This window comes from Acartia tonsa, chromosome 12, assembly GCF_053477335.1.
Source record: "Acartia tonsa isolate MP-2025a chromosome 12, ASM5347733v1, whole genome shotgun sequence".
In the NCBI taxonomy this organism is placed as follows: Eukaryota; Metazoa; Arthropoda; class Copepoda; order Calanoida; family Acartiidae; genus Acartia; species Acartia tonsa.
Window position 1 is genome coordinate 25,762,853 of NC_137271.1, and position 14,917 is coordinate 25,777,769.

A 14,917-nucleotide genomic window follows, 5' to 3' on the forward strand; every position below is an offset into this window, starting at 1 on the left:
TTAGATGCCTTTATTGGTTGGGGTGCTAGATCGATTCCTAGATTTTTAAGTTTTCATGATTTTTTCATTCCCTATACAAGATAGACAGTTGAAATTTTCAGGGATTGAACAAGTTTACTTTATACATAATTCCACATATTTTTTATTAAGATACCTTTATTGGTTAGGGTGCTAGATCGATTCCTAGTTTTTCAAGTTTTTGTGATTTTCTCAACTCCTGTTCAAGATAAACGGTTGGATTTTTTAGTGATTAATTAAGTCAACATTCTTCATATTTTGACCAAGTTTTTTAAAGACTTACTTTTTTTTGGGGTGCTAAATCGAATTTTAGATTTTAACGTTTTTTCTTATTAGCTTAATGCGTAAAAAAAACATTATACAATATACATTTTAAAAGGTTTCGTGATTTTTGTTATTGAAGTTTTTTATTACATACTCTATAGATCATTTCCAGTTGTCTATTTATAGTTTTTGAGCTTCGCTACTTATGGATGTTGTCATCCTTGTTACTATTTCATACATAAAAGGACTTGGGATTTGTTCGCGATTGCTTAAAAACTACAAAAACATATTTTCTAATTTACATACAAGGGTTTTAACATTCATAAATGCGAAGCCTTAAAATAACAACAAACGAACATTAATCCAGAATTATAGACTGACACTAATTATAGAAAAGCTTTGCCTTTAAAAATGATAATTATCCCAATATGTTGAAATTATGTCAACATATACCCATGTCATTAGGAACAGGGTTGAACATAAATTTATTATGTTCAGGTTTCTGTAATAAAACATGTCAAAATTTTATGGACCACAAACATCTAATGTTTATGTTAACAAAATGGATATATAATATGTGGATATTGTAATAGGGGATTTTTTTATTTAATTAAGGTTGCTAATATAGTCCCTAAGTCTTGGTCAAAACGTTCCTCTATGGTCTTGTGAGGGAATGGGTTAAATTAACAAAGGGTTAGAGGGATGGTTATCGTTAGATTAACCCTCTAGGAGAAACATTTTATTAGGGTACGCGAAAATCTCTCACAATATCCATATATTCAAAATCCATTGTTAACAATTGTACTCTGTATAAAAATGAAATATGTGACGAGTTATTTATAACACGCAGTATCAAAATCATTAAATAAGGGATAACAATCAAATTTTTTTGTGATGAAAATGAAAGACATAAAAACTTTTTTATTAAGCGAAGCTTTTCTAGGGTTGGTCCTTGGGTAACGGTGAGCTCGACTTGTTATTATTGTCTTATCGATTACAAACTTTGCAGAATGATTCCTATCACATTTAGAAAACATAGCAACTCTATAATCGTACGTACATTTTAAACTTGCAGATTTTTGAATTATTTAACAAAAATTTATTTTGTGATATGATTACCCAAGTCATCTAATTTTTGGAATACTGTTTCTTAGGACAAGAAAGTACAATGTTATAAGCGTGTCCTTAAACAGTGTCCTGTATTTAAGCAGTTCTACAGCAAATATACTTAAAATTCTGTTTAAAATTATATATTCATATTATCTTTATTCAGTTCAGACACTCTAGAAGTGTTTATGTTCCTTTGTACTACCAGTTCAGATTTTTGCGTTTATGAATGTTGTCATCCTTGTTTTAGTGTGATGGGGTTCAAGTATAATTTATACCCCCATTGAAGTTGTCAAGGGGTAAGTAGGAAAGGGAGGGAGTTATAAAACCCAGTAACGCCCCATGTACACGCCAAAATTAGATTTTTTATAAAGTTATTTGATTCATTATTATTATCAGATGTGTTGGTTGTCATTTCCTCCGTAAAAATGGTTTAGTTCTTTTTATTATTCAAAAGATTACACAAGTTTTATTTTTCATACTAATTTGCTTTTTAAATAGCAAGGTTACTCTATAATTCCCCATGTTTGTCCGTTTGTCCGTCAGTCAAACTGTAACGCTATGGTAAATGTGATTTTCTTGGCCGCTATTTAAGATATTAGGTGATTTTGGTCCGATTTTCAATTTTTTAAAAAGATAATACTATCTGAGCATCCAGTGTGTAATGTACTTTGACCTTCAGCTTGTCAGTCATCACATTCAAATATTATAAACTATAAAAAAAAACATATCAGGGGGTTGTCGTGATTTTTACTCCAAAAATCTATCATTGGTTTCAACAAATGCTCTTTAAAACTTCTTGTCCGTATTCTTTTCCTTGATTTTTTTTGTTTTGCTAGTTATGAATGTTGACAATGTTGCTTAATTTGGACACTAACTCAGGAATAAACAACTAGCAAAATAAATCGAAATAAATATTTGGTGGGTAGATACAAAGGTCGTCTTTACTATGACGTGTTACCCCCCGAAATTACGAAACCTTTACGAAAAAAAAAAATCAATTTAGTTGTTGGTTAATGTTTGAAAAGTTTAATACTGATCAGATATATATTCAGTCGGTCTTTGAAATATATCTCGTACCAATAATGTTTGTATTCTAATAATTAGGGGCATTTATTTGTTCTGTAGTTTTTTCACTCTAATGTTATATTATGAAAGGAAAATAAATTTAAAAAGAATTTACTCTATGGGCGAAGCCACGAGTTACATATTTAGCGATTAATTGAAAATACACAATAATATCAAACAAACCAGCAAATTATAACAATAATTATAGCTATAAAGTCCATAAGGCAAAAAAGGATTTCAAAAAATGTATAGAGTGATCTGTTCAGCCGTTTATTACATATTAATGGACAATAAGCAAATTACTGATATATTAAAATATTTTTTCTGTACTTTTGTGTAAATACTCATGACAATCTTAAAAAGAAAGTCGCGTCAGTTTTATTTAAACTGTTTCTTATTTAGTTATTTGTTTTTTAACAAAAAGTTAACAAGAGCAATTATGTCAACAAGTAGAGCAGCAACAATAACAGTGTAAATTTCAATACTTGTAATAGGATGTGATACCTGACACCCAAGGATTTTAGGTTAAGTAACATCCCACAGAAAACCAACCCTTTGATGGCACGACGTTTGTCTTAAAAGTCCAACAAGTTTTTACATCTTTAGTTTGACGTAGTGCCCAGCCAAGATTCGAACCTCTCACCTCCCCGATTACTAGCGGATGCGCTACGAGTTGAATCACGGTCGCGGGTAAAAAAAAAGTTCATATTACAGCTGTTACAAGTCTATGTGAATGCTGAACATAAACATATAAATGTTAAAAGAGTGATACACTTTGTAAACAAGAAATATATATTTGTTTTAGATTAAGGGTCTAGAATTTTATAGTAGCTGCGCTAAAAAAATAAAAAAAATAGTTTATGTAATTAGACTTCACTAAAGCCTTTAACAAATATGATATTTAGGGATATCTATAACAACTTCTTTTAATCTGTACTTTTCCAGTTCCTCAAAATGCCTAGCAAACAAAAAACACTCGTCTTATTTTTAAAATAATTTAGAATAAGAGGAAGGGCAGTTATTTAAGCTTAACCCCTAGAGGAAGCCCTAATCCTAAGTGGTTACCCTATACTTAATATAACCTAACCTAACCTCTCTAAACTAAAAAAAATCCGAAAAACTATCCCTTCCCCCTTATTTTCAGAAAAAATGGGGTGGTTATCAATAAAGGAGGCGATCAAGGTTCTGAAAGAACTGAGTGGAATTATAATCTTGTATAATCTCATGTGTTTAGGTATGGCTTTCAAATGGATATTGAATATTAAGATATATAAGTTTTCCAGAATTTAAAAGTTAGGGGGAGATTTGAAATCTGCATCAAATTTTTAGGATTTTTTATAAAATTCGTTTTTTCTATAATTCTTTATCTAAAAGCGGAAATGCAATTTAAGTTAATTAATTTTGGCATCTGTGATTGGTGGATTTAAAAAATCTGCGCTCTGATTGGATGACGTACATCATTCAACTCATTAGAGCGCAGGTAGTTTAAAATCCAACTATCCTATTGATCAAAATTAATTAACTTAAAATGCATTTTCGCTTTTAGATAAAGAATTATACAAAAAAGATTTTTTTTAAAAATCCTTAAAATTTGATGCAGATTTCAAATCTCCCCCTAACATTAAAATTCCGCAAAACTTATATATCTTATTGAATATACTTGGATAATATGACAGAGGGAAAAACTGTCGTCAATTTAGGTTGCTAACATGGAAATAGTTTATTGGTCAGTTCGTTTATCCAGTAAGAAGGGGGAGGGGGATGAATTAAAGGGGGTGGATGTGGTTATCGTTATTTTAGCCCGCTGCTAGTTTTACATTATTAGCGAACATAAAAGTCTAACGTAACATCCAAGTAATACTATATCCATTTTGTTTTAACAGCAAAGTTACTCTATAAGTCATCTTGTCGGTTTATCATCTTATCTTCCTCTATTATTACCTTTTAGGAACGGACCTAAATTAATACCCCAACAAAATATTGTTTATTGAGCTAACTTTTGCATGTTAGAATTGTCCAATTGATTTTAAACTTTCAAAGCTGTAGTTGTCAAATTACCATGACCTATGGAATAACGATTCATAGGAAGATACGGTGCTTTATAATTAAGTATATTATTTCAAATATTCTATATATATTGAGATAGCTGTCCTCCAATGTTTGCTAATGTACCTGCTATTTTTTGGCTGATTTCTTGAGCTTTGCTTTATGTTGTCTTGTCATCCTTGTTTTTGTATCAGGTAAAAAAAGGTTTCTTGAATACTAATCTTTTTATTATTTAGCTTTCAGTTTCATGTGGCCATATGCAAAACTACAAGCTAGGAATTTAAACATGTTTAATTTATTATTTGAAAGAAAAAAAATATATGAGATAACATTTTTATTCAATTTATCATTCAAGAGAAAATGAGTGTCAAATATAAATCTTTAAATCCTGTATGTAATTTATGTAAAAGTTAAAAAGACAACTAAAATAGTAAAGCTTAGTTGATGAAGTAAATACTTAAAGATTACAACAATATAAGATAATATACCAAGGAAGTTCACCTATATAACGTATATCAGATCCTCCCCCCCCCCCCCTATAAAAATTTTCCCTCCAATATGTTAGTGATACAAGCACCCTTGAAAAGGTTTGGGATTAAACTCCCATAAAACCAAACATGAATGGTTAAATGCCTTTTACTGATTAGGTATTTTTTTTTCATTTTACATGCAAAATGTTGGTTTAATTCTACCCCGCCCCCACATCACTTTTAAAATGAAATACAGGTATGATCCAGATCCTGTTAGTCTACTTTCCCCAAGAAAATATGACAGAAAGACTGACAAAATGTAATAATTGCTTAGTAGCTTCAAAAAATGAATGTTACATGTTTGTAATAATAATTTTAGAGGGTTAGGTCTGTCCCAGTCGCAGATATTGCTGATTGCTGGTATTTGTCCGTTTGTTACGGCCCCTTCAAATCCCTTAATAGGTAATTACATATATTCATACCTGAAATTCTATATATAAATATATAAGACTCTGCTCTACAGCTGTTTTAATGCTAAAAAGCGGCTAGGAAATAGTCTGACAGCCATGACTAGATGAAGTAATTTTCTCTAAAAATACACATGAACCAACAGAAAGTTTTTTATGTCTCTATCTGTAACAGGAGCCGAGATAGGGATGGGAGGCATAATCCCCCCCCTCCCCCCCCCGATCTATTAAGGTGCGAATTGGCTTGATTTTTGTTCGTCTGTCTGTCTGTATGTCCGTCTGTCCCTTAAGATCTCGGTAACCACTGAACCTTTCAAAAACTAAAAAATACCCCCTCCATTTTTAAAAAAAGAATTTGCTTAAGATTTCCTTGGTCCTTTTACGAAATTCGCCTTAATTTTTTTTCACCTCTTGGGGCAAAGCCTCTAGAGGCTAGGGGCGAAGCCACTAGTACTCTTACAAAGCTTGTAAAGAAACTGTAAGAGCAACTTTGTATGTATCTTTATTATAATTTTAGGTTGTAAATGTTTTTGATTACGAAGCTTTTCTATACTTAGGGTCGGTCCATTCATTGGAACGGATACCTTTTTTTCGTTAATGTAGAATTGTTCTTTCGATTTCAAACTTTGCATGGTTATTTCTGTAGTAGTTAGGTACGATTTAGAAAGCGCAGCAACTCTATAATCATTACAAGAATGTCCCTACGTTCATTCTAAACATGTTGATTTTTCTTTTCTTTTTTTAACAACAAATTTTTATGTGATCTAATTATCCGATCGATCTGATTTTTGGTATATTGATTTCTGGGACAACAAAGTATAATGTTATAAGCGAAGCAACTCTATAATCAAGTCCTAAAAACTTCCCAGTGCTTCGCTTTTATGGATGTTGTCATCCGTGTTTAATTAAATTTTTAGGATGGATTGCCGACAAGTTTGGAGCAAAGGTAATATTGTTTCCAGCATGGCTTCAAAACTGATTAATATCCAGTGGATTAGAACTGGTTCTCAGCCATACTTAAAAACATGCATAGCATCAAATTACAGACAATTTTTTTTACGAATTTTAAAATAAAAATCATAATCTTAATACCAGTTTTGTTTTAAAATTTACTGGAAAGGCTATTTTTTTTTAGAAATAATCGTCGTTGTTACATTATTTTGTAGTAGTTTTGTGTAACAGATTTCCTGTCCGTCCGTATGTCCATCATAGACAACAACACAAAACTTCTCAATCATCTTTGCTTTCAGATATATTTGCTTTTAATAATGGCATAATATTCTGTATAGATCTTAATCAGGGTTAAGTAACAGTTCATCTGTCTTTCATAAAAACATAATGAAATTGAATTTACTTTTCAGATGTGTTTGATGTTACTGATGTGGACTTTAGCTATTGATACTGTTGTTATGACCTTCCTACCAACCTACACAGAATTAGCCATGCAAAAGGTAAATTAAAGCAAAGATTATTTGAAAATTCGTTTAAAAAGATGGTTTGCCATATTAAGGTCAGTTTTTAAAAATAGATTTTCTGTTTTATAGCTGACTTAAATAAATGAAATGAAACAAGAATGACAACATTCATAAAAATGAGGCTGCGTATTGAATCACTTTAAAACTTGTTGTTAAAAAGTTTTAAAATCAACAATTTTTATATAGACGTACGGACATTCTGGTAACAATTGATGATTTAATGCACTAAATTTTTTTAACTACCACCATACCAAGTTTGAAATCGATAGGACAATTGTATAAGAACTACCCGCTACGGACGGGCGCGGACCGAACCTAATCTTTTTTTATGTATATATTTATTTTGTAGGTTGAGATAGAATCAATAGACGATCTTCTATCCAAAAATCAAGGAAAAAGGGACTTTAATCAGACATTTTCTTAGAGCTTTTGCAAATCTACCCGGTTCTGCAAATTTTTAAGAGCGTTTTCCCTGAAAGTGCCTTGTTGAAACACAAAAACCAAATGTGTTAAAATCTTAGAATTTAAAATAAGGGGGGGGGGGAGTATTATTTTTTGTTTGTTTATTTGATAGTTAGGTTAGGGTAATAAGGGGTAGCCACGCAGGGTATGGACACCACAGGTATAGACACTGCAAGTTAAGGGCCCCTATAAAAAAGTTAGGTGGGGGCTTTGAGGGAAAGCACAAAACTTCTGTTCAAAAGGATTTTTGTTTTTAGAAATCTTAGGATACCCTGTTCAATTAATTTTAAAGAAAGTAATTTTGAGTATAGTCCCTTTCGTGACATCGTTTTTTCGTCGTATTTTTACAGTAGATTTTCTCATATTTCAAGGCCTTGCAGGGGTTTAACACTGCGAGGCAATCACCTAACCTAAAATAACATATCAAAAGCTACTGTGAAAATACAGCGATGTCACCAAAAGAACTATATCCGTATTATTACCATGATTAATGTTCCATGTTAATATGTTCAGATCCAATAAAATCATTCTCTCAATTTGCCCAGAATGGAACACGGTGTTTGGAAACTCTAGATTTAACAATATCAAAGGTTTTTCCCCTTAAAGATATTATCACAAAGTATTTGTTTATATCAAACTAGAATAGTTATCTATTGTATCGTATTATAGACAATTTTCCACGAATATTAAAATAAAAATCATAGAATTCAAACCTTGGGGGGAATGGGGGCTACCCAGCATATACTTTTATCGCATTATTTTAAGAAACATGTTGCATTAATACGTCCTTAATGACGTAACTTTTTTATTACTATACAAATGACGTTTCATATTTTTTATATTTTTTTAAGGCCGTATTGTGTACCAAAAACACGTCGTTATCTTTAAAAAAACGTCACAAAAAATATAAATAATAACAATATTTTGAATTTAATGACATTTTATCTTAAATAAAGACACATTGACACGTCAATTTTTCCTTTAAAACGTCCAGAAAAACAAGATGGCCGCCAAACTTTCAAAATTGTATTATAATTTTTTATTATTTGTGGTAAATAAAATGTATTAAGACGTCGAATTTTTATAAAACGTCAAAAAAAACAATATGGCTACCAAATTTGGTAATGTATTATTTACTTACAAACAAAATAGTAGAAATTATTCAGGGTTAAAATTAATCTAACAATTTTGAATCAAACGCATAATATGTTTCTATTATTTCATTGCTTACTGAAAAGTTTCATGACCTATATATGGTTCTATTCTTTCTAGAAGGTCTCACCAATAAAATTTGTTTTTATAATTCTATAATACAAAGTAGAACGATGTCTGTCTGTCCGTCTGTCCGTCTGTCCGTCTGTCTGTCCCTTAAGATCTCGGTAACCACTGAACCGATCAGATTCTACTCTTCAGGGAATATACCTACTGGTCCTGTGGTGGTTTTAGGCTATTTTCTTGGGGGGTGGGACACCCCCAACCCCCCCAAAAATAAAAAAACCCACCCCCCCAAAATTTTTTTTTACATTTTTTGTAAAATTTCAGAAACTGCTGATCAAATTGGGCTCTACCCTTCTGGGAATATACCTATTGGTCCTCTGGTGGTTTTAAGCTATTTTCTGGGGGGTGGGACACCCCAATCCCCCCAAAAATAAAAATATTCCCACTTCCAAAATTTTTATATTTTTTTAAATTTTGTAAACAAAACCCAGTACTTGGGGTGGGGGAACCCCACTGCAACATGGGGCGAAGCCCCCATGAATCCCCCCCCCCAAAAAAATTTAAATATTTTTTTAATTTTAATTTTTGTGTATGCGAACAACCTAGGTTTAATTTTTACGAATTGAAATTTTTGTGTATACGGCAAACAACCTGGGTTTAATTTGTACAAATTAAAATTTTTGTGCATAAAGCGGACAGCCTGGGTTTAATTTTACCACAGAGTAATTAAACAAAGAATATTTTTTTTTTAATATTTCTTTAAAGCAGGGTTGACTTCCCATAACTATATAGGGCAAAGCCCCTAGAGGCTAGGGGCGAAGCCGCTAGTACATGCATAAAGGAACTAAAATATAAATTCATAGTGGTGTCTGTAGTACTAAAATCCTTCGTTTCATTACAAAATAATAATTGTCAAACTAAAAATAAGGTCAAAACATTGAGAAAACAAAGCTAAACAATTAGTGATTTCAACTGCCATCTGGTGTCAAAATCAGTAACTATTTGATCCATTTCCTTTTTAATTTATATAAGATCATTTTAATGCATCCTTATTTATCAATATGTCATTTAAATTATTTAATTAATAAAGATGACTTATTACAAATAAAGGACGTTTTGATTCCACATTATTTATTTTATTTACTGTGACATTAATATGTAATTCTATAACATATATTAATATGTGGAAAAAATAGAATATGACGTATTGAAACAACTTTAATTTTTATATTTAATCAGGCATTAATTTGTAATTTCTTTTTTAAGAAAAATAATGGCAAATAAAAAACAATTAAGGCCATATTAATAAGTCATTTTCTTTAAATACATCACAAAAAAGACGTATTGAAAATTAACGACATGTCAATGCAACCTTTCTAAAGAATCAAAACCACTTTAGTAGATGCTGGGTAATAAACTGGTTTTATTTTTTTTTTATTTTAATATCAACGGAAACCTGTCTATAATGTGATAACTATATTTTGCTTACTCTATCTGTATTGGTGATGCCATATCAACCACCAGCAAAAATGTACAACTTTATTTGTTATAGTAAGTGGTTGTGTTTTTGTCATTTTTAATATTAGGTTATTATTATCAATCCTTTTTCCTAACGGGCAAAATTAAGCATTTGAAAATCTTACCATTTGCATGAAATAGCATAACCCTTAAGTAAATCAAGCATTATTTTTATTAAATGCTAAATCAGATGATTACCCAAAAGAATCCTTTTATTCATGCCTGTAACTTAAAGTGACGTCACTTTACCTACAAACTTAAAAACGTACCGATCCAATTAGTATCCACAATCGGTTCGGAGACATTTTAAAAAATACGTATCAGATCGTAATATAGACATTTTTCCTTAATATTGAAATAAAAATCATAAAACTTGAATTGTTCGTATAATTTTTCATTGTACAATCCGTTGATAACAGTACAATGCTATAAAAAACTATTATTGTTTCTAATTTTTTATTGAGGGAAAATAATAATAGGTGGTTTGTGATGGAAACGAACATTTTATAAATTATACAATGAAAACAGGAAAAATCACATTTTAAAAGTTTTAAAACACTAAAACATCATGTTCAAGTTTATGATTATCATTTATATTATAAGTGTCCCTTAGATCACGGAATTATACCTTCAGTGTATCTAGGTGATGAATCTGGGCTGGTTTTGGGCTATTTTAAAACAACTCCATAACTCTCCCCCAAAAGAATATTTCATTTGTAAAAATAAAGATCAAATGTTTGGGGTTCAATTTAGGGATCTAAAGGGATGAGACAATGGCCGACTAATTGATGTACATCCCCAATGTTAATACACAAAAATACCTCTTCTTTAGATTGCAATTAGTGGTTGAAACGTATTGACACTCAATTTAATCTAATCAATCAAAATTCATTCAAGGTCTCCATAGTTGTTTAGCCAACAAATAATAAAACTTTGGGGCCTTAACCAATTTCCATTATAACTCCACAAGAAGCTGTTGGTGAAGCTTCTGGTTAAAAACAAAAAAGCTAAAATAAGTGTGATTTTTAGATAATCTTTTAAATATAAGTTATGGACAATGTCAAAATGAAGAAAATAACTACTGTCACTATTCCATAGCTAAAACAACTAATAGGTAACAATATTAGATTTTAAAAAAGACAATGTCCAATCTTTTACTAAATACATTTTTCTAAAAATGAATATCACAATATATGAAAATTTGTTATATTTTAGCCTAGCTAGGATTAAGTAATTTCCAATAATTTTTTTAAAAAGTTGCTACTTTACGAGTCGATAATCTGTCAGTCTGTGATGCTTTAGTCTCTTGTAGTTAGGATTATGGAACATAAATTACCATCTTTATCTTCTTACAATTGGTTCCCTGATTTTTCGTCGAGTTTTCCATGTTCCCTCACTTTATTTTCTTATATATGTAGATACATTGACAGAGGAAACTTTGTCGTCAAATTAGCTTGCTAATATGGACCTCATTTATTGGTAAGGTCGTTCATCCAGTAGGAGAAGAGTGTGAAAGGGGGATATTGTTATATTAGCCAGGTGCGAGCATTCCTTTTTTTGAGAATATAAAAATATGGTGCAACATCCAAGTATTAATATTTCGATTTTTGTGCTTTGCTACTTATGAATGTTATCATCCTTGTTTTTTTAAAATATAATTTAGTACAATGTTTTGTGATGCCTATATAGAAGGAGTCGAAGAAAATGTCATTACTGAAGGTAAAATAGAATAAAAAGTTTTATAAACAATGAAAAATTAATGGACAAACGGACAAAGAGAATTTGTTCATAGGTCATAAGAATATGAATAAAAAACGACTTTAATATAAGGTCAACCAAATATGTTGCTCTTTGGTGAGGAGTATCTTCCCAAAAATGAGCAGTCTATTTCATTTAGCAGTCAAGAAAATCATCTTTCCTCTATAGCTTTACGGACTGAGAGACTGACGGACATACAAATTGAACAATAAACAAACAACCTGTGAAAAAGTTTAAGTTTGTTGCCAAACCAAAATATAGCCTTGTTCCTATAGTATTTAAATATTAAAATCTTATTCTTCTTGCCAAAAAAGGAAGCATTTTTGTTACACTAGAAAGCTATTCTATTTTTATCAATAGCAGAAAAGTACCTCTATAATTGTATTTAGGTAACCTAGCCCTATTATTTGGGCTGTATCTTATATGCAAGATATTTTGGGCTATAGGAATCGGTCCAAGCTGGAATTTGGTAGATGCAGTGGCCACTAAAAGGTAAAAAAAATCAAAATCCATATAATAGATTTTAAGTATAAATATATATAATTCCGATAACTAATTGGACACATTGTTGGGGACCTTTTTCGTCTGCAAGCAAATTACTGCTCTTATTTTGCGACTTGGCTGTGTTATTATTTCCAACGCTTTTGTCTTATATTCAAAGACCCAATTGAAAGTAGGAGCAGGGTCCACAGGGTATGGACATACAGTCATTTAACCTCTGCCCCCTCTATTGTGTTACTTTAATAGTATCCATATTATAATCATTTTAAAAGCTGAAAACAAATATTAATATTTTTTGTACTTGAGACAGTTTTCGGCAGTTTATGCATAATTTTTAAACCTTGCTCTTAGACATAAATATTTATAAAGATAATTTATGACATAAATGTACTTTAATAGGTGCGAGGCTGCTGGGCATAATTTTTTAATGATCTGTTTTTGAGATATTTAATCACAAAATTTACTTTAAATAGGTGTGAAGCCGCCGGGGTAGATTGGTCTTGGTCCTACACCCCTGGTAATATTGGCCTTGTTCTTGGACCTGTTATATCAGGTAATAATATACTTAGTCCCACACCCCTGGTAATAATGGCCTTATTCTAGGACCTGTTATATCAGGTAATAATATACTTGGTCTTCATCCCTGGTAATATTGGTCTTATTCTAGGACCTGTTATATCAGGTAATATTATACTTGGTCCTACACCCCTGGAAATATTGGACTTCTTCTAGGACATATTGTATCAGGTAATGATATACTTGATCCTACACCAGTGGTAATATAAGTCTTATTCTAGGACCTGTTATATCAGGTAATAATATACTTGGTCCTACACCCCTGGTAATATTGGTCTTATTCTAGGACCTGTTATATCAAGTTATATTATACTTGGACCTACACCCCTGGTAATATTGGTCTTGTTCTAGGACCTGTTATATCAGGTAATAATATATTTGGTCCACACCCCTGGTAATATTGGACTTATTCTAGGACCTGTTATATCTGATAATTATATACTTGGTCCTACACCCCTGGAAAGTTTGGTCTTATTCTAGGACCTGTTATATCATGTAATACTATACTTGGTCCTACACCCGTGGTAATATTGGTCTTATTCTAGGACCTGTTATATCAGGTAATAATATACTTGGTCCTATACCTGTGGTAATATTGGTCTTATTCTAGGACCTGTTATATCAGGTAATAATATACTTGGTCTTCATCCCTGGTAATATTGGTCTTATTCTAGGACCTGTTATATCAGTTAATAATATACTTGGTCCTACACCCCTGGTAATATTGGACTTATTCTAGGACCTGTTATATCAGGTAATAATATACTTGGTCTTCATCCCTGGTAATATTGGTCTTATTCTAGGACCTGTTATATCAGTTAATAATATACTTGATCCTACACCAGTGGTAATATTAGTCTTATTCTAGGACCTGTTATATCAGGTAATAATATACTTGGTCCTACATCCCTGGTAATATTGGTCTTATTCTAGGACCTGTTATATCAGGTAATATTATACTTGGTCCTACACCAGTGGTAATATTGGTCCTATTATATGACCTGTTATATCAGGTAATAATATACTTGGTCCTGCACCCGTGGTAATATTGTTCATATTCTAGGACCTGTTAAATCAGGTAATAATATACTTGGTAATAATATACTTGGTCCTACACCCCTGGTAATATTAGTCTTATTCTAGGACCTGTTATAACAGGTAATATTATACTTGGTCCTACACCTCTGGTAATATTGGTCCTATTATATGACCTGTTATATCAGGTCATATTATACTTGGTCCTACACCCCTGGTAATATTGGTCCTATTATAGAACCTGTTATATCAGGTAATATTATACTTGGTCCTACACCAGTGGTAATATCGGTCCTATTATATGACCTGTTATATCAGGTAATATTATACTTGGTCCTACACCAGTGGTAATATTGGTCGTATTATATGACCTGTTATATCAGGTAATATTATACTTGGTCCTACACCCCTGGTAATATTGGTCCTATTATAGGACCTGTTATATCAGGTAATATTATACTTGGTCCTACACCAGTGGTAATATTGGTCCTATTATATGACCTGTTATATCAGGTAATATTATACTTGGTCCTACACCATTGGTAATATTGCTCCTATTATAGGACCTGTTATATCAGGTAAATTATACATGGTCCTACACCAGTGGTTATAATGGTCCTATTATAGGACCTGTTATATTAGATAATATTATACTTGGTCTTACACCAGTGGAATTATTGGTCCCATTATAGGACCTGTTATATCAGGTAATATTATACTTGGTCCTACACTAGTGGTAATATTGGTCCTATTATATGACCTGTTATATCAGATAATAATATACTTGGTCCTACACCAGTGGTAATATGGGTCCTATTATAGGGCCTGTCATATCAGGTAATAATGTACTTGGTCCTACACCCCTGGTAATATTGGACTTGGTCCTACACCAGTGGTAATATTGGTCCTATTATAGGACCTGTTATATCAGGTA

At 31.5% G+C, this 14,917-nt stretch overlaps 1 protein-coding gene across 1 annotated transcript in view; it reads left to right on the forward strand.

The window, feature by feature from the left end:
* The first annotated feature begins 3,589 nt into the window (after nt 1-3,589).
* The window catches only part of LOC145334077 (uncharacterized), a 64,484-nt gene continuing 53,156 nt past the window's right edge, over nt 3,590-14,917 (forward strand). Inside the window, exons 1-12 of the mRNA XM_080179360.1 lie at nt 3,590-3,691; nt 4,740-4,776; nt 5,350-5,435; nt 6,358-6,386; nt 6,802-6,891; nt 7,265-7,305; nt 7,889-7,967; nt 10,593-10,639; nt 11,141-11,227; nt 11,777-11,832; nt 12,261-12,363; nt 12,846-12,925. Coding sequence (XP_080035486.1) covers nt 3,607-3,691; nt 4,740-4,776; nt 5,350-5,435; nt 6,358-6,386; nt 6,802-6,891; nt 7,265-7,305; nt 7,889-7,967; nt 10,593-10,639; nt 11,141-11,227; nt 11,777-11,832; nt 12,261-12,363; nt 12,846-12,925 — 820 coding nt within the window. The 5' untranslated portion in view covers nt 3,590-3,606. The remainder of the gene's footprint in view (nt 3,692-4,739; nt 4,777-5,349; nt 5,436-6,357; nt 6,387-6,801; nt 6,892-7,264; nt 7,306-7,888; nt 7,968-10,592; nt 10,640-11,140; nt 11,228-11,776; nt 11,833-12,260; nt 12,364-12,845; nt 12,926-14,917) is intronic.